Source organism: Sceloporus occidentalis, unplaced genomic scaffold (genome assembly GCF_023333645.1).
Source record: "Sceloporus occidentalis isolate IW3139 unplaced genomic scaffold, rSceOcc1.0.p SCAF_8, whole genome shotgun sequence".
Classification (NCBI taxonomy): Eukaryota; Metazoa; Chordata; class Lepidosauria; order Squamata; family Phrynosomatidae; genus Sceloporus; species Sceloporus occidentalis.
In genome coordinates, this window is record NW_028316988.1 from 19,822,419 (window position 1) to 19,848,872 (window position 26,454).

The following is a 26,454-nucleotide window of genomic DNA, read 5'->3' on the forward strand; positions in this document are numbered from 1 at the left end:
CTGTTGCCAAGCGCCAGCTTGAGCCTGCCACCCTCTTTCTCACCATTTTTATCATCGTGGAATAGCCTTCATAGGATCCTAGAGTTGGGAGAGACCCCAAGAAGGGCCCTGATCCAGTCCAGCCCCATTCTGCCATGCAGGAACTCCCAATCTAAGCATCCCATTGGCAGATAGCCACCCAGCCTCTGCTTAAAGGCCCCTAAAGAAGGGGACTCCGCCCCTCTCTTTTATTTGGGATGAAGGCAGTGTTACGGACATCGTTCTGCCAGAACGCCGCCCATTCATCCGTATATTCATTCCCGCCTTCCTCCTGGTACAGGGACTAAAGACACGCCCCCAGTACACGCCCCCTCTTTCGCTCTCGCTGGCTGATTGGACGAACAGAAACGGGGCGGGGCATATGACAGAGATTGCTACAGAAAGTGGGCGGGGCCAGGTTCATAGAACCACGCCCCCTCTATTTCCCTAACCGGCGGATTGGGAGAATAGGATGGGGGCGGGGCATATGACAGAGCTGCTGATAATGGGCGGGGCCAGCCTCATAGAGCCACGCCCGTTCTATCGACCTAACCGGTGTATTGGGCGATTAGAATGGGGCGGGGGTATGTGATAGAGAGTGCTGCGAGCAGAAGTAGGCGTGGCCATATCTCCCTCGCTGGCGGATTGGTCGAGTAGAACGAGGCGGGGTTCTATTCTATCTACTCAGTAGAGAGGAAGGAGTAGGAGGAGCATAGAGCCACGCCCCTTTCTCTCTCCCTCGCCGTCGATTGGTCGAAGAGAAATGGGCGGGGTATATCATAAGAGAAGGCCGCAAGGAGTAGAGCCACGCCCCTCTATGATGGAGAGAACGGCGATGAGAAGTAGGCGGGGCCAGGCACAAAGCGTCACACCCCTTCCATCTCTACCTCGCCATCGATTGGTCGAAGGGAAATGGGCGGGGTATATGGTAGAGAGAGCCGCAAGTAGGAATAGAGCCACGCCCCTCTGCGAGGCCTAGGATGCAAAGAGCTGGCTGGAGAAGTAGGCGGGGCTAGTCGCAAAGCGCCACGTCGGATTGGGCGAAGGAAACGGGGCGGGGCCTATGAGTGACAGGTCTCTCAGCCCCGCCTCTTCCCGGCCGGGTCCTGACCAGGTCCCGTTGCCAAGGCCGGCGGCCGGTTGCTAGGGAAGGCCTGCGAAGCCTGCGATGGCGTGGGGCGTCGTGCGCCGTCGGTGGCTGGCGCTGGTGCTGCTGTCGCTGTGGGCGCCGGGGCTGGTGGCGTCGGGGGCCGGGCTCTACGAGAGCGGCGTGGACCCGGTGTGGGTGCTGGAGGCCCCGACGGTGAAGGCGGCGCTGCGGGGGTCGGCCTCGGCGTGGCTGGTGCAGTTCTACTCGTCGTCCTGCGGGCACTGCGTGGCCTTCGCCCCGACCTGGAAGGCCTTGGCCGCAGACGTCCAGGGTGAGTTCATAGCACATCCCCCCTTCAAGCCTTTGAACGGGGCGCTCTTAGCCTTCTCTTCCCCAGCTCCCTCAGCCCTTCCTTCCTCAGAGGAGGTGATACGGACCAGGGCTCAGATCCATTGGCGGGGCTTGGCAGGGTCGCCCTCCGTCAGAAGCAGCATGCCTTGCCTGCAGAAGCTGAGCTTGCTACCGCCAGCCCTCCTTATCCCCGATGATTGATCCACAGCCTGGAAGTATATCCCCAAAGAAGTGCAAAGCCCCAATAGCAGACCTTGCTTTCCCATATTATATCAGGGAGGCCATTTTCCGTGTCCATTGCCTTTAATGGGACTTATCCGTGGAGGAAGGAACCTGGAACCAAAGCCCAGCGGATAAGAAGGGCCCATGGCGCTTCTGTGTCTTCATTGCTTGGGTTCTCCATTGGCGCCATTCCTGTCTCCTGTCTGTTCGGCAGCAGCATTTGCGCTTCCTTCCTCAGCCTCCCTTAGCAGTCGCCATAGACCAGCGCAGACCCCAAAACTTGGCTCTTCCAGATGTTTAGGACTTCATCTGCCAGAATTCTTGGCCGTTGGCTTCGGGCGTCGAAGCCCAAAAAACATCTATCCCCTCCGGGGTGCTTTGATTGAGAGTTCCTGCATGGCAGGGTGGGGTCAGACCGGTGTCCCTTGCGGTCTCTCGCAACTCAATGACTCTATGAGTCTCTTCGCAGGACCAAAGTTTGGGAATCGCTCAGTTAAATGGAACCAAAAGGGTCCATTTTGGGAGCGCATGGCGGCTTTCCATCACAGACGGACCCCTTTTATTTTGTGCCTTGGGCAAACCTCTGAACAAACCTTGCCAAGAAACCCCAATGATAGATTCATCTTAGAGTCTCCATAAGTCAGAAACGACTTGGAGGCATGCAACGGACAATAACGTTGCGTTGTGCAGCTGTTTTGTTTTTGTGGTGTAATGCCTCAGGAAAAAGGCCCCTTTGACCAAGAGATCTATCAAAACTTGTCTTCCTTGGCACTAATATCTTCCTATTTCCCTTTGGGCAGTGTGTTTTTCTCATGAGGAACAGATACAGAATTGAGAAAGAAAGGACCCAATCTGGTTATCAGACGTTTAAAACAAACATCCCTGCCCAAACCAGCTCAACAGACTTGTTTCTCTCTGCAGTCCTGCAGTGCCAGAGACTCCCTTTCTAACTACTATACTGCATGCAAAAACAGCCTGGCAAACAGGTGCTTGAAGCTGCTTGGCATGAAGTAGTAGCCAGTCCATCAGGTTTTCTGGGTTTCCTTGCTTACACTGCAATATGGGGAGAGAAAAGAAATGGGATTTAGGACGCTGCTTCATTGAGTCAAATCCAATATCTATTCAAGATGCATACTGAGACCTGTTACAGACTGCCAAAATAAAGCTGCTTCAGGTCTCTTTGGAGGTATGCTGTTTAAATGATGCATGCATCCTAAGAATCCGGAAGCTGCACCAAAGCTACCCTCCAGTGCTTAGGAATGGAGTGTGGCTTTGGCATGACCTCCGGATTCTTAGGACCCATGCATCATTTAAATAGCATACCTCCAAAGAGACCCGAAGCAGCTTTATTTTGGCAGTCTGTAACAGGCCTGAGTCTGTAGTTCAGTGTTGTCTCTGCACTGACTGGTGGCACTGACAGCCCTCCAAGGATTCAAACAGTGGCCTTTCCAAGCCTTACATGCAAGCACCATGTAAACCGTGTCTTTTTAGGCCTGCTTCTGTGTCCTTCTGCACAAGTCTGCACTCTGTTTCACTCTGCATATAGAATTGTAGAGTTTGAAGTGACCTCAAGGGCCATTCAGTCCCTTCTGCCATGGAGGAAGACACAGTGAAAGCACTCTTGACAGATGGCCATCCAACCTCTGTTTAAACACCTCCAAAGAAGGAGTACGGTCCACTGTCAAACTCTCTTATCATCAGGAAGTTCCTCCTAATGTTGAGGTGGAACCTCTTTTCCTGGAGCTTGCATCCATTGCTCTAGGTCCTAGTCTCTGGAGCAGCAGAAAACAAGCTTCCTTCCTCCTCAATATGACACCCCTTCAAATGTTTAAACAGGGCTATCATATCACCTCTCAACCTTCTCTTCTCCAGGTTAAACATACCCAGCTCCCTAAGCTGCTTCTCATGGGGCTTGGTGGTTTTCGGACCTCACACCATTTTGGTCACCTTCCTCTGGACATGCTAAAGCTTCTCAACATCCTTTTTGAATTGTGGTGCCCAGAATTGGACACAGTATTCCATATTATAGAACAGAACGCTATGGGTGACATTCTACAAATATAACACTAGCGCATGAGTGGGTAAGAATTACTTGTCAGCCACATGTGACCCAATGTTGTTTTTGCAGCCAATGATGGTCTGGTGAAGCCAGGCTGGGGAGTGAAAACTGGCCCTTTCGAGGTTGCCTACTCCTTCCCTAGTGAGTTAACCACTTTGGGCAAGGTCTGTGTTTGTTCAAGTTGTTTGCTTATATGTTGCGTAGGGACATTTTCAGTGCCAAAACGAGATTTTTTAGACTCAACGTGCGTCCTTTTTAAATGTCTGCTGAGACAAATAGGTGCAACGCCATACAGAGACCGCTTAAGTTTATCCCCCTGCACAGGGACTCCTGATTTCGCTGTGGTTTTATTATAGAGAAAAGGAGAAGTTGAAAGAGAGTCAAAGGGCTTTTCAGCATACAGTGAAGTGAGGAAATCAAGATGGATTGCAGCATTTTTGCAAAGAGCTGGAATGTGAAGACAGTAGGAACAAGTTTGTTTCTTTCCTCGTTAAAATGGAAGGTTCATTGCAAACTAGTTCTGCATGCATAGTTGTTACAATGCTTTGATAGCATTTTAAGAAGAACTAAAAGCCCGGCTCATACTGGGTGGTGATACAGCTTTGTATAACAAGTAGTTATCTGGCGGGGGCGGTAATGGGAGAGACTTTGTTCTCTGACAGCTTGTGCAATTGTCGTCTGATGAAAAAATAAGGCCCTTTCTTCACCTACGCTTGCCTCACCTTCCTTAATAAATTCTTGTGTCAAAGGTACTCCCACTCTAAATAATTCAGGTTAAAGGCATTTCTGAAGCCTTCTACATTTTGGATAATCATTTCCTTGCCAAAGGGAAGGGTCCTGGAGTCCCAACACTGAACCCTGTAGTCCTACTCCGGTCCAATTCTGGGTACTCTTTTACACTGATAGACAGAATCTTCTTTTTTAGATAGCAGAACGAGTTTGAAATTTGGTGTTGGATCCAGATTAATTAGTGATACATTAGTCAGATTTAAATGCATGGACTAAGGTTAGTCTAGAAATGAGACATATTAAATATCCAAGTCAGGATTATCCAGACCACCATATTTCCAGTTTGGGAAAGCAGGACAGTGAAGAAAGCTGACAGAAAGAAAATCAACTCATTTGAAATGCTGGGCTGTAGAAGAAGTGTACAGATACCAAGCAAATCAGAGTAACTCTCAATAGACACTGATATCTCATTAGAGGCTGAGATGTCTAAACTGAGTTTGTACTTTGGATCTATCATCAGATGACGTGACTCACTGAAAAGCTTAATGCTTGGTAAAATAGAAGACAGTAGGAAAAGAAGGAGACTGCACTTCACAAGGAAGCCACGGCTGCCCTAATTTTACAGTACCTGAGCTGGTCATTTGATGACCAAGGCTTTTGGAGGTCTCTCAATCACAGACCGACGACAGCAAAGTATAACATCAGGAAACATAGCTTCTGTCCTTTGTTTCATAGGCTCAAGAAAGTAGGCTCAAGTCTATGAAAGCTCCTGCTACCAATTTCTTTCTTTCAGTGCTACAAGATCCTCTTACATATGTTCTTTATTTCAGTGCAACCAAAGTGTGATTAGACTTCATCTGGACCCATCCTTTACTCTTCCTATAACTTGGAAGATGAAATAGTCAGGATAACACATTTTCTCCATACTTATTGTGGTAAAAGGATATATAGTGTTCACTTTGTCAAAGAATCTCTGTTGTTGTCAGTTGCCTTCAGGTAGTTTCCGACTTATGGCAACCCCATCAAGGGGCTTTCTCAGTAAGATTTGTTCAAGAGAGGTTTGCCATTCCTTTCCCCTGCGGGTGAGAGCCTGTGATTTAACTAAAGTCACCCACTGAGTTTCATGGTAAAGCGGGAGAATCAAACCCTAGTCTCCAGAGTCATAGTCCAACACTCAAAACACTATGACATATGGGCACATGTGGAGACCATTTCATCCAGTTTTGCCATCCCAAACTCTCTGGACCACATCATTTTCCCTCACTGCTCCTTAGCCATTTTCTGCATTTAACCTAGGTCTGCATTTGTACTATTAGGCAATCCTTGTAAAGTGTATAACTGATGCATCTGAAATGATTCACCTACAACAAAGCCGGAACAGAGAGCCTGTGGTCGAATCAATGAAGACAGTGATGAAGTAAAGCATGGCTGCCTGTCTCCCCCCACTTTTATGGGAAAGTTTCTTTTCTGCGTGCAAAGCAACTCGCCTCCCAGCTGGTGCACTGAACCAAGTATTTGTCTGGAGATGGGCTTGCTTTGTTTGGTGATCAACCATTTGCATCAGCTTTAATAATATTCCTGTTCATTGTCCTTTGAGGCAGGTGGGAAAGAGAAGAGAGCCCTGGTGCTGAATCATGAATGAGGCAGATCTCCCGAAGCCAAACTTTCTGAGCTTGCCTTTTCAGTGACAAAGTCGCTTGTTGCCTATTGTGCGCCAGCATCAATGCGGGGGCCCATCTGCTCAGAGATTCTTCGGGTTAGGCCCTGGCCTGTTCAGCTGTCGGACAGGCTCTGTACAATAGATGTTTTCAACCGGCTGGAAAAAACTGCAGCTCTTTCCAAAGGGAACAAAGGAGGAATGCATTTCTGCAGCAGTGCAGGAAGTCTAGGGCAGTTTTTTGCCGGATGGGTCTTTACAGAGTTTTCCTTTAATTTCTTTGATAAAGCAAGAATGCTTTGGCTTTTTGGTGTATGGTTTTTATCTTCAGGCTTCATTTTAATGTGATGCTTGTGGTAGGATCAGATTTTTGGCTTCTCCACTATGTTGTTGTTGTTAACCACGCTCGAATTGATCTTGACCCATGGCGACCCTGCCGATGAGACATCTCCAAGACTCCCCTCAGTTCCTTCAAATTCATATCCGTGACATCTTTTATAGAGTCCATCCATCTAGCATGCATTCTTCCTCTCTTTCTACTTCCCTTAAACCTTTCTTAGCATTAACATTTTTTCCAGTCGGATCTCCCTTCTCATGATGTGTCCAAAGTACGACAGCCTTAGTTTAGTCATCTTGACTTCCAGAGAGATTTCTGGTTTGATCTGTTCTAGGACCCATTTGTTTGTCTTTTTAGCTGCCCGTACCTTGTTCTTCCATAGCTGCCCTTCCTAGTCTACTTCTGATTTCTTGACTGCATTTCCCATTCTTTGTACAGCCCTGGTTTTCCAGACAGCCAGAACAACTTTTGGGGTCCTTGGAGGGAGTGCTTAAGGATATTTGAAGGTCTTGCTGTTGGTTGGGAAAAACATGATAAGGCTATGTCATCATGTGTTGCTATAATACCTCTTAGCGGACAAAAAAGTAAGAACTTGAAATGGCCTAACAAGGGCTTATGCTACTGACAACAGCCTTTTGAGTCTTTCACTCTTCTGTATTTAGACTTTCAAGGATACAAGGCCTCTCCAGGGAAGAAGTTGTGACTGGAGAGGAGGGATGCTTGAAAAAGTAGTTTTGTCTTGTGCTTGTATCTCTTTTCTCCATTGGGAATGTGTAGTGGTGATGGGCAAATGGTATGCTGTAATGTCAGAACAAGCCATCTGTTTTCCTTTCAGAATGGGAACCTGCCATAAGAGTTGGAGTCTTGGATTGCGGGGATATGGGGAACTATGAAACGTGTAAAGAGTATGGAATTCAGTACTATCCCACTTTCAGGGTAAGCGACTCCAGATACACCAGCAGAGAGATTCTTCTCATTCCTATTGGTTAAATCCAGGCTGAAATGTGTGTGGTTTATCACACAAACTGGGCTGACTTCTGAGTTCATACTAGTACTGTATATACTAAAGCCTGGATAGATGAGGAGGGAACTACACTAAATCATGGCTGTGTGATCTATTAGGGGAGGCAAACAGGCACAGGTGGGACTAAGAAAATGCACACATGTCAGAAAGGATGAAAAGCCAAAGCAAAGCAAATGGCAACTACATTAGCAATGTTTATAGCCTTTAACTTTAATGTGATAACTTTGCCTCCTTTTGACCCAGGAAAAGCTGACAAACATACAGTCTTATTCAAATCCTTCAAAGCCTATTTTCTATTGCCGCTCCTTTGAAGGGGGTGGGGGGCAAAGAGCTATCTCTGCTACTGTTTTCCCTGCCAGGCACTCAAGAAGGTTAGAAATGTTGTGGCAGCAGAAAGAGTAGAGGGACTTGGTACTTCTTTTAGCATTTAGCTGCTCCCAAAACAAACTAAGCGTCTATCACTGCTCTGCTCAGAGAAGGGGATGGTTCCCTTTTTTGATGTATGTTCATCAGCTTTTTGGGGTTAAAAAGTTCTTTTCTTTTGCTTTGTCCTTCACATGCTTTGTACATGCCATAAGATTTACCCTTAACTTAACCATGGGTCATATCAAAATGCATAATTTTGGCCCCAAAACCTGCCCCCAACTTATACATAAGATCGATCTACACTCCAGTATTTATGGTAAATGTCTGCTCTTCAATATATTATTATTATTATTATTATTATTATTATTATTATTAATTTATATCCCACATTTCTCTTAATAATGAGATTTGAGGTGACTAACAACTTGTTAAAAATAATACAGTTTAAAACTATGCAAAAGCTTCAATCAAAACACAGATAAACAAGTATTTTAAAAACAATTAAACAGTTGATAAAGTTCAATGTGTTAAACATTACAAACATTGAAATTCATGCTGATGGAAGGAGAGTAAGAATGTAGCCTTTCATTCTGGCCTCCCTATATTTGAAACAAATGGTTAGCTTTTATAGTATTGATCATGATTTCCATAGCCAATAAAATATTTTTATCAAAGAGTTCAGCTTTATTATGCGCAATAGTGGGTATTACTAAGCGCATAATTTTTCTCCTTTCTTTTCCTCCACCAGTATTTTAGAGCATTTACGAAGCAGTTCACGACGGGAGAAAGCCAACTTGGTAAGATGATTTCTCAGAAAATGTGTGCTCTTTCCCCAGAATGCCATTGCTTTGTATGTCAGCAATTGAGGATCCTTTATTAGAGCACTAAAGAAAAGGCTTGATGGTTTGCAAAAGATAAAATTAAGACATTCAGGATCTAAGCAAGAGATGAGCAAAATGTGACCCCCAGCTGTGCAAGGCCCCATAGCTGTTTTTAGGGTCCCGAAACATTCCCCTAATTTTTTCTCTATCACAAAAGTTGCATTTCCTACACTAGGAGACCCCCAGAAGTGGTATTTTTCTGATAAAACGGAGTACAGGGCATCTCAAGCCTCCTCCCAAAAACCTCTGTACTTTTTTGAGGGTATTTTTTTACACATTGAGTGATTTTTGTGCAATCTGTAGTGGGTCTGGGGCGTGTGTGAAAAAATTGCCCGTGGAGTCACCAAAGGTCCTCATTCCTGCTTGAAACACTAGAACAGTGTCTCAAGACAGCAAAGTCAACCTAATAATTGAAAGATGATTGAAGCAAGGTTTTCTGCGATCACATTAGGTCCTCTTGAGCCAGTGGTTTCATTGTCTTTGCAGTATTCTCCTTTTGTTTTACACTACAAAAGAGCAGTTCCATTTGCTGTGTACCACAAGCTACAAAGGAGGTTTGTGGGTATCTTTGTTGGTAGGCAGTACCAACATCTTTGGATTGGAAGAAGGGCTGTGGAGTCAGTATGCCAAAGCTTTGTCTCCATCTGGCAAATGTATCATAATTAGTGAGAGCCAGTGTGGTGTAGTGGTTTGAGCATTGGAGTACAAGTATGGAGACCAGAGTTTGAATCCCTGGTAGCCATGAAAACCCATGGGTGACCATGGGCAAGTCTCTCTCAGCCTCAGAGGAAGGCAAACCCCCTGTGAACAAGTCATGCCAAGAAAGTCTTCTAATAGGTTTGCCTTAAGTTTGCTGTCAGTCAGAAATGACTTGAAGGCACACAGCAGTAATATTAATTAGTAATAACAAATTTAGTGTAGTGAAATGGTAGCACAAGGCACTTCATGACCACCCCATGAATCACCAGGCTACTTAGATTGATAAAATATATTTATTGGATTAAAATTCTGAACAAGAAAAGTTTCCCAAATTCCTTTGAAAGTAAATATGCAACAAATTAGGGATTCAGTAATTATTTTTTTACAAAGTTTTAAACAAACACAGGCTATATCTTAAAACAAAAAAGTATGTAAAAAGACAAATAGAACAAAATACATATATTGTTATAATATTATTATAACTTTTTATTTTGAAGCTGGAGTTGGAGTCAGTACAGTTCTGACTCTGATTCCACCCAAAATGGCACCGAACATCATGATTCCACATCAATGGCCAGACGTCCCCACATAAGCATGTTGCTTTGCTTTTTCCTTAACAGGTTCTGATCGGGAACTTCAAGCGGTTCGTCAGAGCATGATCGATTTTCTGCAGAATCATTCCCAAGAAGCCAAACCACCTGCCTGTCCCCCTTTGGAACCAATTGTGTGAGTTCCTTACCTGTTACCAACCTTCCCTGCTGAGTACCCCTGGTCTCCATGGTAGGTTCACTTATTTTGGAAGTTTGTCTTCCTTGGAGTCAAGCATGGTTCATACTTGGCTGGGAGATATCTCCTGGTATGGCTGGGAAAGAATCCTGATTAGATAGAACAGTGATCTATCTCAGTATGAGGCAATTTCCTGTGTTCCTAAGAACTATGCAGATGATTTCTAAAGAGAAAGCTTTTAACTAGAAGACTTGTTTTCTTTCCTATCCAAACAATAGGAATGTGCTTATGCCATTTGGACCATCCAATATGTGACAAAGGTCCAGAGTCTAGTTTGGTGCATAACAAAAGCATTGGTACATGCACATCACAGTAGCAAAGCCCTGGGATTTATCTGTGCATTTTCCTGAAATGCGGTTTAGAGTCGAGTACATTGAGTGATCTTGGGCAAGTCACACACTCTCGGCCTCATTCTGAACAATCTTGCCATGAATATCCTGTGATAGATTCACCTTAGGGTTGCCATAAATTGGAAATGATTTGAAGGCACACAACAACAACAACAACAACAACAGCTAGGGAAGATCCAGCATTGGTGAAATTAATGAAATTGACTGTTGTCTTTTTTTTATAATGTGTATATAGGCCAGAAGAAATGTTTACTCTTTTTGATAAAAGGATTCAGCATTATACTGCCATTATTTTTGAAAGTGAGAACTCCTATGTTGGGCGAGAGGTAAGGTGGTTTTTCAAAACTTCATCCTGTTCTGAAGTAATTTGATGTTGTATATTATTGTGTAATCCCATTTTCTTGAAAGTGTAAGCCAGTTATACAATGAAATCTTTTCATGTAGTGGGACTGAAAATGTGAACAAATGGCAGTCTCGCCAAGGACTGGATTGAGTACGGGAAGAAGGTCCCCTAAAAGAAACTTGTGTTCACTCAGTGCTCCACATGCAACGTCTACTTTTTTGTCCTGTGTTCAAGTTTGCTAAACAAAAACCTTGCATCATGGAATAGTAAAGAACAGAGAATAATTTGGATTCATGGTTTTATTCTTTTGCAACTAAAGCAGTAGCAGTTTGTAAATTGAATAATTTATTTTTTTGCGAATGAAGCACTGGCCCCTGTTCACACAGCATGATAAACCAATTCCTGACTTCTTGTGCCATGCAGATCTTTCCATTGTATGCTTATACTGTTGTTGTTAACATTCCTGTTGGTGCTAGAGCCCAAATGTACAACTCTTTTTGCTGAATTAAACCCTTGGAAGAAAAGAGGTGGATAAACTACGTAAAACAAGCTTAATATGAATCATTGGTCCAATCTACACTTTGTTTGCAAAGTAGTGATATGTGCAACTTGTATAGGTCAGCCCAGCCTACTACAAAAGGTGACTGTCTTGTGTCATGACTACTTGCAGAATGTTACCAGGAATGGCAAACATAGCAGATAAGGTGAAAGAACAGGGACTGGGTAGAGCTTTGAGAGACTGGGTTTTGGAAGAAGAAGGAGGAATTGCAAAAAGAGAGGTGATAACTATGGAACAGGAACCAGGAGAAGATCCAGCAAGCTTTGGGACAAAGTATTTAGCAGGGACGTTTTGGACTGGTTTGTATAAAGATGCAGAATTGGGTCGGTTAAGACTTACAAATAAAATAATAAAGGTGCAGTCTTGTGTCATGACTGCTTGTTTTGTATCTATAATGATATATGATGGTGGAGCCAAGTGGACATTGCAGAGTCATGTGCTCCAGACTCTGTTTAAAAACCTTTATCAGTCTTCTTAGGAACTTGAGATTTACCCTCTGTTTCTAGGAGCCCATACAGACAGGCCAAAATAAAGCTGTTTCGGGTCACTTTGGAGGTATGCTGGAGCTTAGGACTGGAGCGTGGCTTTGGTGCAGTGTCCGGCCTCTTAGGACACATGCATCATTTAAACAGCATACCTCCAAAGTGACCCGAAGCAGCTTTATTTTGGTCTGTCTGTTCAGGTCCTTTATCTCATTATTGCATGGATGCCTTCGGGAATGTGTTAGTAAAATCTTCTGAGTATCGGGAGTCTGGAAATAAACATATTGTAGGGTTTGTGTCCATACACTTGGATTCCTGCTCCCTACAAAGACCAGTCACCTGGTCCATGCACAGATTTCTTCCCTTGCCCAAGGTTTTGTTGTAACTTCAGTCCCTCACACAGTTGCTTGCAGTTGAATCCTATTGAATTTACTCAGATCTATTTCTGAGAGAACATGTGTGATACTAGCTTTCTCCCTTTTCAATATTAAGCTGATTACAGTGTGTTTGTACTGTATTTGTAAAGTTTGTCTCTTCTGAATTAAGTAAATCCCCTTCATCTGCGATCACATGCGTATATGTTTCTATCCAGGTGATCTTGGACCTCAGTCAATATGAAAACATTGTGGTGAAACGTGTGCTGGATTCTGATACTGTTTTTCTTGAGAAGCTTAGTGTTACCTCGGTCCCTTCAGCTTACCTTATCTATCCAAATGGAACCCATGGATTAATTAACATGTAAGTGTTAATGGATGTTAGATTTTAGGCACTGTGTTTCATGGGCTCAGGTTAAGCTTTGGAGTGGTTGTCTTGGCTTCCTGTTGGGTAACTCAGTTTACAGCCAGCGTGTTCTCCTATACAGCACATCATGCACAGAGCAAGCACATGGCACTAGGTACAGTCCTCTAGGAAATGGCACATGGGAGCCCTGTACAAATTAGTGAGTTTCTTGACTCTTATGTCTTGACACTTGTCCCAAAATGGATTCACTAGCTCTATCCTGTCATTTAAAAATGTTTAGAATGGCTGATGATGATTAGTTTCTCAGTCTGTTGCTTTCATCAATTCTGCGCATCACTGGGCAATGCAAAAATCACATGTAAGCTTCCAATCACATTTTTATCCTGGCCACTGGTGAAGGTTCAAAGTGAATTTGTGCTTTAAAAGCACAAGACAGTGTATAGCTTGTTTTACAGGAGATTTTTGATCCTGGAAATCTTCCTTCACACCTTGCATAAAAGCAGTGTTTGTAGGTGGGAGGTGCATTCACCGCCAAATTCTGTTGTTGAAGGGTGCATTGGGAAGTGGGTCTGTGACATTGCACACCTCTGCATCATAAATGTTCTGGGAACTTTATATTCACTCCAAGTAAATGTTTCATGACTGATTTCTGTGACTAGGGGAGCATGCAGATAACAGGGATAGCTTAATTGTATTAAGTTTGTATGTATTATTGATTTGGTTTCAGAGGTAGTCTTTTCCTAAAGTAAATAGACCAAAATCAAAGAGTTTTATATTATTAATCATCCCCATAAGTCCTTGTTGGTTTCTGTGACTCTCCTGACTAAATCTGGACCTAACCCATTTCTCAGAAATCATCAGCTGTCTCTCAGGTTGGATTTCCTCTGAACTTAATTATTCTGGATGTTTCTTAAAAGTCTGCCAGGGATGTCAATATTACATGAATCAGGAACTGTCAAAGACAAAAATTCTGTCTAGCAAACAAATACTTGTGACATCTCTAGATGCACTGTTATTCCTCTGCTCTTGTTTAGCTTGAGGCTTTTTTAACCTTTACGCTATCCTTCCATACACAGTTTGAAGCCTCTTCGGTCTTTCTTTTCTTCCTATTTAAAGTCACTCCCTGGCATCAGAAGAAAATTGTCTTCGCAGCTTCCAACACCTGTCAGGCAAAACAGAGAGGAGAATATGGATGTCAAGGAATGGAAAGACTATGATAAGTGAGTATAGCACAGTTTCTACATTTTGGTTGTCTTTTTTTAAAATGAGTATTATATTGTATTGGAGTTTTAAAAAAATAAGCATGAGCTGCCCAGAATATGCATGTATCTATCAGATTTATAGTGGGAGTTGTTTGTGATGGGACCAAACCAGCAGATGTTCTCCCAGGCATCTGGCCAGTTTTGTGTGGCAAACTGTGCAACTTGGAGCACACTCTGTGGAGGAAAGGTGATGTAGGCCATTTGAATAAATATCTCTTTCATAGAAGGTGCAGTGGCCTCATAATAGAAGATGCTAAGGATAAATCACTATTCTGGAACATTACAAGAAAGAACTGTGTCATCATTTCCCCTTCCTGACCTGTGGAAATAAAACACAACCTGCCATTTTAAAAGTTATCTCTTCCAACTCTATGACTCTATAATTCTCTATTTTTCATCCTCCTCCAGATCTAAGCTGTATATGGCTGACCTTGCGTCAGGGCTACATTACTTGCTCAGGGTGGAACTTGCCACTCACAAAACTCTTGAGGGAACTGAGCTGAAAACCTTCAAGAATCTTGTTACACTCTTTGCCAAGGTAAATATTTTTGATCTTTCAATTGCAATTCCAAGGATACCATCAATCTAATGCAGCACAGGACTCTTCTCTCCTGAGAGAGGGAAATGTCTAATAAAGCAACCTTTAATATGTTTGGGTGGAGGAAGGAGAAAGATTAATAGTAGCCAGCTGGCCAGCCCCATGGAAAGGTCAAATGAAAACCAAGGCTGTTGGTTGCTCCCTTGCAGTCCCTGGAAAACTAGTGAGTGCCAAACCAAATTGTAGAAACTTTTTAATATGAAATGGAAGAGATTTTAGGGCACAAATCTTGAAAAATCCCTTGTGTGCTCAGCTAACAGTCCTTTTACAGAAACTATTTATTTATTTTATTCTAAAATAAAACAGAAACTGAGGCAATCGTCAGCTTGTACCCAGCGGTTAAAATGCCTCTAATGCATTCTTAGAAGACAGCAGTGCCACATCTGTTTTCTGCTTAGTTTTATATAATTTGAGCCACTGCCGTTACCATCTAAGCTGAAGCAGAATATTAACACTGAAAGGTGATATTTGTGCCATTCTGGGGTGATAGATTTTAAGATCTTAAATTGTTACGTGCACAATTGCCTGCTTTAAGATGGGTTTGTTTTGGGTGGCATATTTTGAAAATAGTAATGAGGATAAAAAAGAAGCTGGTATATGTGTCCAAAAAGACAAACCAATGGGTCCTTGAACAGATCAAGCCTGAACTCTCCCTGGAAACCAAGAAGACTAAATTGAGGCTGTCAGCCTTCAGTCACATCATGAGAAGACATAACTCACTAGAAAAAACAATGATGCTAGGAAAGGTAGACTGCATGCCAGATGGATAGACTCAGTTAGGAAGACCATGGGCCTGAACTTACAGGGCATGAGCAAAGAGGCTGAAAGTAGAGAGTCATGGAGATGTCTCATTCACAGGGCCGCCATGAGTTGAAGCCCTCTCGAAGGCAGCTTACAACAATATGTATCCTATTTTGCTCTCTTAGGATGACTGATGACTCTGCCTGACCTGCTCATCATCTGTGTTGCCTAGATTTGCCCACCCCAGTTTTGCCACCTGGCTCTTCATGTGGTACAATACACATGCAAAAGCTGACTGGAAGTGGTATAGAGTGCTCCATGCCAAATAGATCAAGGCCCCTGGAGTCTACGTGGCTAGCATCTTTCTATGGGATTGTGTGGCCTCCTGGCATATAACCCAAATGTAAAATAATGAATGAGAGAAGTACAAAACAAAATCTTCTAACCATTTCTGCAGTGAAGTGGAAAACTGTAATCACTTCAAACAAGGCTAGGGTAAAACAAATAAGTGGCACGAAATTGCTGAAACGACAATTTCTCCAGCTAATAAATGTGCATATTCTTTTTGCTGTTTAAATGTTAGGTTTTATGGGTTGTTTTTTTCCAGCACAGCACACTGCTGACAGTTTCATTGCCAGGGCAGTGGGAGGGTAATGTGTAATGCACCCAGATATCTGCCATTAAATGAAAGCCCTGGGATAGTTGATGGTCAGAAATGGCTGTCTGGCAACTTAAGAAGGTGGTGTTAATATGTCCATCATATTATCCCTAAGAGAGCTGGCTTTCCATCCTTTCATGGATTTTGGCTGGCTAATGCATTTGGCTTGGGTAGCTATTGGTGAATAAGTAAAGGTGGCTCTCATCTGGATTCTCACCTCCATCTGCCTTGCATAAAACTCTCTGAATGTGCCAGTTTTGGGGTGGGTGGTGGGTGGGAGGTATTAGCATGCTTTTGTTGTTGACAAAGCCCAGTGTGCCTTTTCTGAAATTCCGAACACATGTTATCTTCCAGCAAAAGTACAGAGAAGTGGCGTCACAGCCTCCGCATGTGTGCTGTTTGTGTGCTCTGGGCTTTGTCCCCATCCCTGTTGATCGTAAATATTTTAGTGTGAAAACAGCTTGGCTGATGCCAGATTACAGGATGTCTTACACCGTACTTATTTTCTAAAGAAGAGCACTTAGGGCATGTGTTGCTAAATCGCCCCGACTCCGTTGCTCAGTTTCCAGGCCCAGGGTTTTTTATTGTTATAGGATTAGTTCCTTGGCTGTTAATACAGCTTGCAGCAAGGGTGGCCTTCTTAACACTTCCTAAGACCCAAGCTTCTTTCTGCTCCCCTTGTAAGTGCTATTTTGAGTTTTTCATGCAGAATCCTGTGGGATTTCTGTCTGAAATCTTCTATTCCTTATTCCACATGAGGAAAGGAGACTGGATCATTATATTGATTCTGGCCCATAAATGCCCCAGCAGGGTTTAATACGGGAATGTCTTCTCCCTCTACGCTGGGGCTGAGCAACTTTGCTGGGTTTGGGACCTAGTTTTCTGCCCCAGGATCTACTGGGGGTAGGCTACATAGACTGTTAAAACAAACAAACAAAAACCCACCACAAAAAATATTATGTGGATCATATAGTAGTGAGAATAAAGCTTTTGAATATGGCTAACCTTCTCTTTTGCACAGCTCTTTCCTGGCCCTCAGCCCATGATGAAGTTGCTGGAGACTTTGCAAGTGTGGCTGGTGAGCCTCCCATTAGACAAAATCCCTTACAATGCAGTCCTTGATCTTCTCAACAACAAAATGCGGGTAAGCCACTGCTAAGTTTCTAGTGCGAAAATGCAGCTTTAGCCAAAGTGAGGGTGTGCTGTAATCCAAGACCTGACACTTAATTTGCACTCAGAGTGGCATGTATGACAAACAGCTTTGCGCGCAATCCCCAGGGGGCTATTTTCCCCCAGCAGCTTTCTCCGCTGTGCTATGGGCTGTTTCTTCTGTAATGGGGGAATGGAGTTCTCCAGTGGCCTATCTGCTCTCCCTTTCCATCTGATTTTTAAGTTGTAGTATAAAATGGGCCAGTGTGGTATAATGGTTTGAGCATTGGACTAGGACACTAGAAGACCAGGGATCAAATCCCAGCTGGGCCATAAAAACCTACTGGGTGACCTTGGGCAAGTCACACACTTGTGTAAAAACAGACTTGTTGTTTCTGGAGGCTTATAAGAACAGCCATTTCCCCCTTTTCATGCAATTTTTCTATGGGGTCTGTTAGAGTCTGGGGGTACACATTCCTACCCCTGCCCCAGCATTTTAAAAATAAGCCTAATGCTTGCAAGAAGGTTCCAAGAAAGGAAAGACATTGTGAATGGTGAAATGTATAAGGAAGAATAACTTTACAAAACCTGCCCTATTGCATGAGCCTCAGCTTTTATGTTTCTGCTCTCATTGGTTAAATAGAGTTTGGACAATTGTCCTATTAGAGAAATTGACAAGCAAATCAAAAGGGAGGGAAATAGACAATTTGATGAGATCTGGTTCCCCTTCATTTCATTTCTAAAGAACGTTCTTTATGTCATTTGCCAAACCATCATCTAAAATTCTAGAAGGGTATTTTAGTTGATCTTACACTCAAAAACACATAAGGAAGAAATAAGTATATACAAACTCTAAAACGTTTTACTTGTACCATATTGTGCACATAGTAATGATTATTGATTCTATTTTTTAAGAATTGATAAACAGTGTAGAACTATTCTGACTGAATGTCGTTGTTTTTGTCATTGCCGACATTTTCATTTCCTGATTTGTTTGTTTTTATGTATTAAAAAATAATATTTAAAAGTGTTTCTATGACTAGAGGGAGAAACTTAACAAAGTGATATCACATACACTGAAGTTCATATAACCCCCCCCCCCCCCCAAGAAACACATTTAATTGGCATTTGGTTTTTGAATAACTGGTCATTTCACAATAGTATTTTCAATGTGAAGTTTCATGGGTCATTTTGCATTTTTTAGATCTCTGGACTATTTCTCACCAGTCGCATCCAGTGGGTTGGTTGTCAGGGCAGCAGGCCTGAGCTGAGAGGATACACATGCTCTTTCTGGAAGCTGTTCCATGTGCTGACAGTTGAAGCGGCACTACGGCCAAAGGCCTTACTCAGCACAGGTAGGAGCCTGACACTTCAAGGATAGGAGACTTCGGATAGTAGCCCAGCTGTCCTGTCATCCTTTGAACAAACATCTGGATCAGTGTTCAGACCAGAACTTGGAGTTAGTTTCTAAAAGGAGTTTGTTCCTTTCCCTTGGTAGAGAGTTGGAAAGATAAATTATTTGCTGTTGCAAAACATTGATAACTTTATGGGGCAAGCCAAAATGCACAAAATACATGTTGCAAGTTTTGAAGCTCCAGTGGATTCTTCATCAAGCAAAGGTTCCATTAAGGAAGTATCTTTTTGTGTTGTCCTACCCTCCAGGTCAGCATACAACAGGCCTGCCTCCTCCTCTCTGATGCTAACATAGTTCAAGCTGATTTTTCCAAATTCTTCCAATACCATTTTTGGGATTTTAATTTTAACTATCAATTCTGTGGCTTCAACAACCAGGCAGGGGGATATTTTTGCTTTTCCTCCTCCCCTCCTGATAATGAGACCTGGATGACTCCGAAATTCACTTTTTACTGTTGTAGTTTTCCAGGACTTTGCTTACTGCAAAAATGATGTGCGGCTGAGCTGCACCACAAAGCCCCCACAGTTTGAATCCCCTGCTTGTCAGTTCCTACTGATAGCTATCGGTTCTATTTTAAAACAAGGTTGAAAGTTTAAATTCTGCTTCATCAGCGTGTCATGTGTGCACATACATGTGTGTCTTCCTCACACTTTGTTATCCATTTGAACGAGGCCATATTTTTGATGGATCATTTCTTAGGGCAAAAGAATTGGGTCAGCCAGCCCGAGGCTGATGGATTATGTCTTGGGAGGTTTTCCTCTCCTTATTGCTTGTTTTAAATCCCATCTACTAAAAAGCCCCCTAATCCTTCCAGCCACAGGTGGGGTTTTATGGTTCTTCCCCACTTTAAAGATTAGGGTTACCCTGAATTGCAGCAGTTTTGAGAGGAAAGAGAAAGGAGAGGATTACATCAAGAGAAGTGGCAGCTGTTTATGGAAGATGCAGCCTGGACTAATAAAAGAAAAACAACTTATGTTTGGGTGGTTTCCTTCCATCCTTCCTTCCTTCCTTCTTTCCTTCCTTCCTTCTCTCTCTTTTTTTTAAAGAGCTATGGGAATAGGTTTTTTTTTACCCCAGTGATTTGGGGACTTTAACAGAAGTGGTTTGTTTCTTCCTAAATCAGGAGCAAGTATTTGTGTACATGTTTTCAAGTCACCTGTCGACTTGTGGCGATCCTGTGAATTTCATAGGGTTTTCTTAGGCAAGGAATTCTCACAGGTGTTTATGCCAGTTTTTTATAATATAGCCTATAACACCTGGTATTCTTTGGCTGTCTCCCATCCAAGTATTAACCAAGGTAGACCCTTCACAGCTACCAAGATCAGGCAGGTCCAGTACCTTTAGGGTATTTAGACTCACTTGCTATTCTGTAGCCACTGATAATATCCCTATTGACTGGGCAGGTTCCAACATAGATTTGTTTTGGATTATGCTTCTCTCACCAGTAGAGTTTAGTTCACACAGATAAAGCAAGGCTTTCAGACAAGACTGAGACCTTTCATCCACTGTTAAAAAAACAATTTAAGTTAACAAGCCAACAGACCCCAAAGCCGTTTCAAAAATTGCCTATTTTATAGAGGTTTTGTTTTTATTCATTTAGAACATAGTCTAGCTTCCAAGATCAGATGGGATCTTGTGGCTTCAGGGTATTTAGGCTTCCATACAAATGATGCCAAGAAAACTCTGTGATAGGTTTGCCTTAGGGTAACCATAAGTCAGAAATAACCTGAAGGCATACAAATACAAACATATATTCACTTCCAAATGGATCTGATGGGTGTTAAAGTTTTCTCACTTTTCGCCATCAGGAAAGTGCTATTTGTATGTTTGATGTTTCTGCAAGAGAGGTTGAAGAATCCTTTGGGGAGTTAAAGATGATGGTTGTTTTTAGCCAGCCCCATGGTGCAATTTTGAATAAAGCAATTTTACGCTGAGAAGTCGGTGTTAAATGTAGATTTGCAAAGCTGCGTATATATTATACAGAAACAAATGCACAGACATATTTAATAGGGAAGAGAGCCCAGCTTCTGCAGTTGGGGTTTTTTGTTACATTTTCCATAGCAACCCATCCAGGTGCGTTATTCAGCGAATGCCAACTGTGTTCATGTCACGAGGTTGGGCTGCCAAGAAGACCTTGCAGAAAGCCTTGGTCTCTCTTACCCTATGTGCTTTTATAATCTTGGCATGTAGTCATTACACTGATAAAGATTAAACACTTGTTTTCAAAGCTACCTAGGGTCTCTTTCACACTATCCACTTATAGCCCTTTGACACCACCTTAACTGCCATGGCTCTTTCCAATAGGATCCTGAGATTTGTAGTTTCATGCGATATTTAGGATTCTCTGCCAGGGTGTGTGTGCTTGTGCCTTCAAATCATGTCAGCTTATGGCAACTCTATTAATTTCAGGGTTTTCTTAGGCAAGGAACATTCTGAGGTGGTTTTACCACTTGCTTCCTCTGAAACACCATCTCTTGCACCTGGGATTTGTTGGCAGCCTCCTGTTCAAATACTAACCAGGGCTGACCCTGCTTAGCTTCCAAGATCAGATAGGATCTGGTGCCTTCCAGCCAGTCAGGACGCTGGCATGGCAATTAAACCAGTTTCAACCCACAAGGATAGTGCAGTGTGAAATGGCCCTACATCTGTGAAGTAATGATATGCACTGGCTTCCAAAGGTTCTTTCATTGCCACTAGTATTTTGTATCTGTGAAAGGGCGTTAAAATCTGGATTGTTTCCCAATGTACTTTTTATAAGGACATATCAACTGTCAGAATAGGCAGCCCTTGGTATCACGAAGGGTTTGCAAAAGTGTGCCAGCCAATGAAAGGTACATTCAGACCGGACAGATCTCTTCAAGACATTAGCTCTCTTCAATTGTTTCAGAGCTGGGTAAAACAGCAAATGGGGAGGAGACATGCTAGCTTTGCCTCCACCTCATGTGGAAAGTGACTTCCTAAAAAGAAGAGCTGTCTTTTGTGCGGAGGCTCTCCACTTGATCTCAGATATTGATTTCTTTGGCCCTGGTGATTTTGTCTTCCCAGGGAAGGTGGTGGTGAGCACACCTTGCCCACTTCTGCTGGAGTCAAATAGCTTGTGAAGGACTGCACTCATGTGGGCAAGGTGTGCTCACCACCACCTTCCCATAATGTACAGGGAAGATTTTTTCTTTCACTCACCGCACATGTCGAGAGATCACACAGAGCATGTGTAGTTATTTAAGAGCACAGGCTTCTGTATGTCTTCTCAGAAGTAAGTCCTTTCAGGTTCATTCGGTTTTACCTCCAAGTAACAGCTTGATCCTCTTTAAAGTTAGCCTAACACTAAACCCATTGGAATAAATGGACTTAGATATGCCTCAGTGCTTAGCATGGTGCTCTCAGAGTGCATAGGAGGATTACAGGCTAACAATGTGAGCTGTGAAGTCATTGGCACAAATCTCTTCTCGGCCACACATTTACTAGGTGATGTTAGGCAAACTCCTTTGCCTTAGTCTCTCATCCTTAAATGTATGAATGATACTGGACCTACCTTCCTGGGTTGTTTAATTGCTTAATAAGCTTAAGTAGCGTCATGCCGTAGACTTCACCGGTTAAACATCATGACTGAGCAAGGATTTGAATTTGGGTTTCAGCAATTGCAGGCAAACACTTCATTATTCTGCACTGGCTTAAACTGATGAAAGCATGTGTGTGTCTTGAAGTAGGTTTAGATTATTGTGAAGGAGCTTTGTTATTTTTTGAAGTGAAAATGTAGCATTTGCTGCAGTTTTTTCTCACAAGTTTGCAGGTTGGAAGATGTACTATGAGTGGTTTGATGTATGGCATAGGTGCGCAGAGAGACATAGCCCAACAGCCTGGTGCAGGTGGAGTCGAGAGGTACATTTAGTTTTGGAGGAGGATCATGCCTCCAGAGGTTTCTGGTGGTGTAATATTTTCCCCTTGTTTCAGATGGGAAGCTGGGGGCTGCATGTGATTCCTACCCATAAGGTAAACTGTGTTGCCTCAGTTCAAGTGAATGCTTTACAGTTCTGAGCTCTTAATTGTTGGGGAATTGCATGCATGCACACAATCTGGAGGACCTTTGAGACTAACTGAAAGAAAGAAGGCATTTTAAATAAGATCTTCTCTCAACAATAACCAAACCCTGGAGTTTTTCTCAGAACGATGTATTGAAGAAAAGAAGCCATAGAATAACAAGCAACTAAATTACGTTATAATACTGTCATCTCTGAGGCACATTGAGTGACATACATTTTTATGCAGTTCGTTTGAGGGTTTCCACCCCACATTCACATCACCACAACCATTGGTCAATTCACTCCAGGAATTTCCCACGCAACCAACTTTCCCATCACAGTTTCATAAACACTTTGTTTATACTATAAATCCCAAACATTGCATTCTTTCACATAGGCTGCTTTCCCTATTCTCACCTCCTCGAGAAAGACTAGACTCCAGATGTCTAGAACCATAAACAGTTCCCTTTTCTCATGGTGATAGCCTCCATGTCTCCCAAATATTTCCAGTTTCCCAGGGCTTCAGCCCCCCCCCCCCCCCCCCGGTTTAACTAACATATTAACTTAACACAGATCATTCTCTTAGTCAAACATATTGTAACATTGATCCATTTATAACCATTATCATTATATACATCTCTGTTGTATATCTAGTCGTCTGTCATACATCCAGCATTTAAAAGCCAAAGCCAATTAATCCATCGGAACAAACAGCATCTTCAAAACAGTTAATTCCTCAAGCACATTACATATCAACTGAATTATACATTAGGCATTCTAACGGGCAAACATCACAATAAATATAACAGCAGTTTAACATATGAGCATTCATGAAAGACATAACCCCAACAGCAATCCTTCTTCATACATGTATTCCCCATTACATTCCCAGAGTTCATAATATCTCTAACCACATTTAACCATCTTTCATATGTATGGCAGGTGACCTCTAAGGACATTAGCAGCATGAGCTTTCACAGATTTAAGTCTACTTCCTCAGACATAAGTCTGCAAACACTCATGCTGCCAACTTCTTTTTTCCAGTTAGTCTCAAAGGTGCTACAAGATCTCTCTACATACTGATTCTATAGACTTACAGGCTATATCTTTAAATACAAACTGGAGGGTTCATGATTCTTTATTTTGAGACCTAATTTGTTTTAAATGTTGTGGCCAGGAATTCAATCTTGAATGTTCTCCATGTGAATTGTTTGCCCTGCCATTTAGTTGCCCTGTTACCTCTTCCCTTGGGGTAAAAGTCTATGTGTTGTTGTTGTTGTTTTTCTTTTCTTTTTTGGTATTGGTGTTAACATTGCTTGCTCCCTCTCATCAGGTTTTGAAGACAACCCTCGCGCAGTCCTGGAGATCATGCAGAAATACGTCCGGGATTTTTTTGGATGCAGGGCCTGCGCACAGCACTTTGAAAAGATGTCCAGAGAGTCTCTGGACTCTGTGAAGACGTTGGATGAGGCTGTACTGTGGCTGTGGGAGAAGCACAACGTGGTGAATGCCAGGCTGGCAGGTATAGCCAAATACTAACAGGAGGATTGATCTTGTCTTGGAGCCAAAGATTGTACTTAACATTCTGTGCAACAAAATGTTGCATCATGGACCTCCTCTGCCTGAAGAGCCAGATTTGGTACTTCTGCAAATCTGGGACTTCTGGGAGAGGCTGTTCACCCTTGTGTCACAAAAACGCTTTAGAGGCTGTATGCAACCCCAGGGCTAGATTTTACCTCATACTGACTTAGAAGCTTGGTTTGGTACAATTCAGGTAAAATATTAGGTCTCCCTGATTTGGAGACTCTTACAGTCAGGAAGTTCTTCTTGATATTTAAGTGGAATCTCTACGATTGCAAAAGCTCTGAAGTACTCAGAGATTGTCTAAGATCACATGTGACTAAATTTAAAACAAAGGAAAATACGTACTTCAAGGTTTGGCAAATAAAGAAGTCTGGGGAGCATTGACAAAAAATGGATTAGAATCGTCTAAATATTTGATTGTAGTGTTTTTAAAAATAATAAGTGGAATAAACAGTTCTTTATTATAAATAATAAGTGGAATAAACAGCTGTATTTGTAGCTGCCTGACTTCAGGGAAAGGTTGCAATTGCAACAACAAAAACGGTCACTGAGCCCTGATACTGAGGAGGGAGTCCGCTCTCAGGTGGCTCAAGCCAATGGCTAAGTGAAATAATCGCTTTCATTAAATCCTCCTCTAAGATGGTTAGTTTCATTTCTCTATCCATGACTGCTAGGTTGCATTTAATCCATCTTGTCATCCAAGAGATCATATGGCCGAAGCACTAAAGGAAATTGGTTTGAGTGGGGAGTATATAGGTGGCATTTGTGGCGATTTAAGGATGTGACCGCTTTCTTATTTCCTTAATAAGGGTTATAGCCACAGGATGTATGTAGAAAATTGAAATGCTCCCCCTGCTAAGCAAGCAGTGGCGTGTGTCATTTTCAGGAGTCACAAATGTGACCGGCCAACATATAAAAGTGAAGGAGAAGAGAAGTGCTTTGGGTCACTTTTAAACTGCCTTGCCAAAATGCTTCCTACCAGTTCCAAGGTTTGAATTGTATAGATTTATCTGCCTGTATTAGGAAAGTAGAATTCATTTTCCAGATTTATTTTATTTAATATATTTATACTCTGCCTGGTGAAGAGGTTAAGAGGGGATATGGCAGTCATATTTAAATGTTTGAAGGGATGTCATATTGAGGATGCACCAAGCTTGTTTGCTGCTCCAGAGACTAGGACATGGAGCAATGGATTCAAACTACAGGGAATGAGATTCCACCTAGACATTAGCAAGAACCCGATGCTAAGAGCTGTTCAACAGTGGAAGATGCTGCCTTGGAGGGTGGTGGAGTCTTCTTCTTTGGATGTTTTTAAACAGAGGCTGGATGGTGATCTGTCAGGAGTGCTTTTATTGTGTATTCCTACATGGCAGAATGGCGTTGGACTGTTTGGCCCTTGTAGTCTTTTCCAACTCTGTTATTCTGTGGGGATTCCCATTTATCCTTCTCTCTCCTAACAGGGGATTTGAGTGAAGATCCAAAAGCCCCAAAAGTCCAGTGGCCGACTGCAGACATTTGTCCCACCTGCCATGAAGAAAGAAAAGGTCTGCCCACCTGGAACAAGGCCCAAGTGTTACAGTTCTTGAAGCGGCACTACGGGAGCAACAACATGTTGTACACATACACAGAGAACCAAGCTGATCTGGATGCAAAGGAATCCCACGAAGACAAAGATGGAAACAAAGACCAAGCAAGCAAGAAGGAGAGTCAAAGGAATAAGGACGGAATCCCCCATCCAGAGAAGGTGTTAGATTCACGGCCTAAAGTCTTGGACAGAAGGATAGCCAAGGATGGCCCAGTCAAAGACACGGGGAAAAAGGGAATCGAGTCAGCTGTTGAGAAGGAGATGGAGCAAGCTGTGTTCTTCTTGGGGATTGGCTTCTCTAACATCGACATGAGCCTCTGCATTGTCCTTTACATAGCCTCGTCCCTCTTTCTCATGATCATGTACTTTTTTTTCCGAATGAGGTCGAAACGCTGGAAAGTGAGATATAACCGCCCCTATGTATAGAATGTGAAGCCAAGTTTCTGTCTGTAAATGGATTGATTGTGCTCAGAGGCAGTTTTAATATTTATGATCAGGGATTTTTTAATGAGACAGTGTTCCTTGTTTTGGAAAGGTGCTGATTTCCCCCCCACACACACACACCTCCTTTTCTTTGTCTCATTGGTTCATGTACTGATGTTCTCCTTTGCCATTGCTGAACGTCTCGAGTTGAGGACATGTGCCTAACAGCCAAAACACACATGTGTGTCTGTGTGTGTGAGCGTGAGTGTGTAAGCACATGCATGCACACCCACATTTAGTTGAGAAACATTAAAACGTTTCTGGTTA

General features: G+C 42.8%; 1 protein-coding gene across 2 annotated transcripts; it reads left to right on the top strand.

Moving 5' to 3' along the window:
* The first annotated feature begins 1,134 nt into the window (after nucleotides 1–1,134).
* Nucleotides 1,135–26,454, top strand: QSOX2 (quiescin sulfhydryl oxidase 2). 2 transcript variants are annotated; one of them, XM_089535133.1, is made up of 12 exons: nucleotides 1,135–1,439; nucleotides 7,299–7,399; nucleotides 8,602–8,650; nucleotides 10,054–10,159; nucleotides 10,805–10,895; nucleotides 12,546–12,691; nucleotides 13,771–13,914; nucleotides 14,365–14,494; nucleotides 16,975–17,097; nucleotides 18,307–18,457; nucleotides 23,869–24,057; nucleotides 25,580–26,454. In XM_089535133.1, the coding sequence occupies exons 1-12, from the start codon at nucleotides 1,187–1,189 to the stop codon at nucleotides 26,128–26,130; spliced, it is 2,034 nt and encodes a 677-aa protein (XP_089391259.1). In that variant the 5' UTR covers nucleotides 1,135–1,186; the 3' UTR covers nucleotides 26,131–26,454. The 2 variants fall into 2 exon arrangements, with proteins under 2 accessions (XP_089391259.1, XP_089391260.1); XM_089535134.1 differs by lacking the exon at nucleotides 1,135–1,439 and adding an exon at nucleotides 4,133–4,203.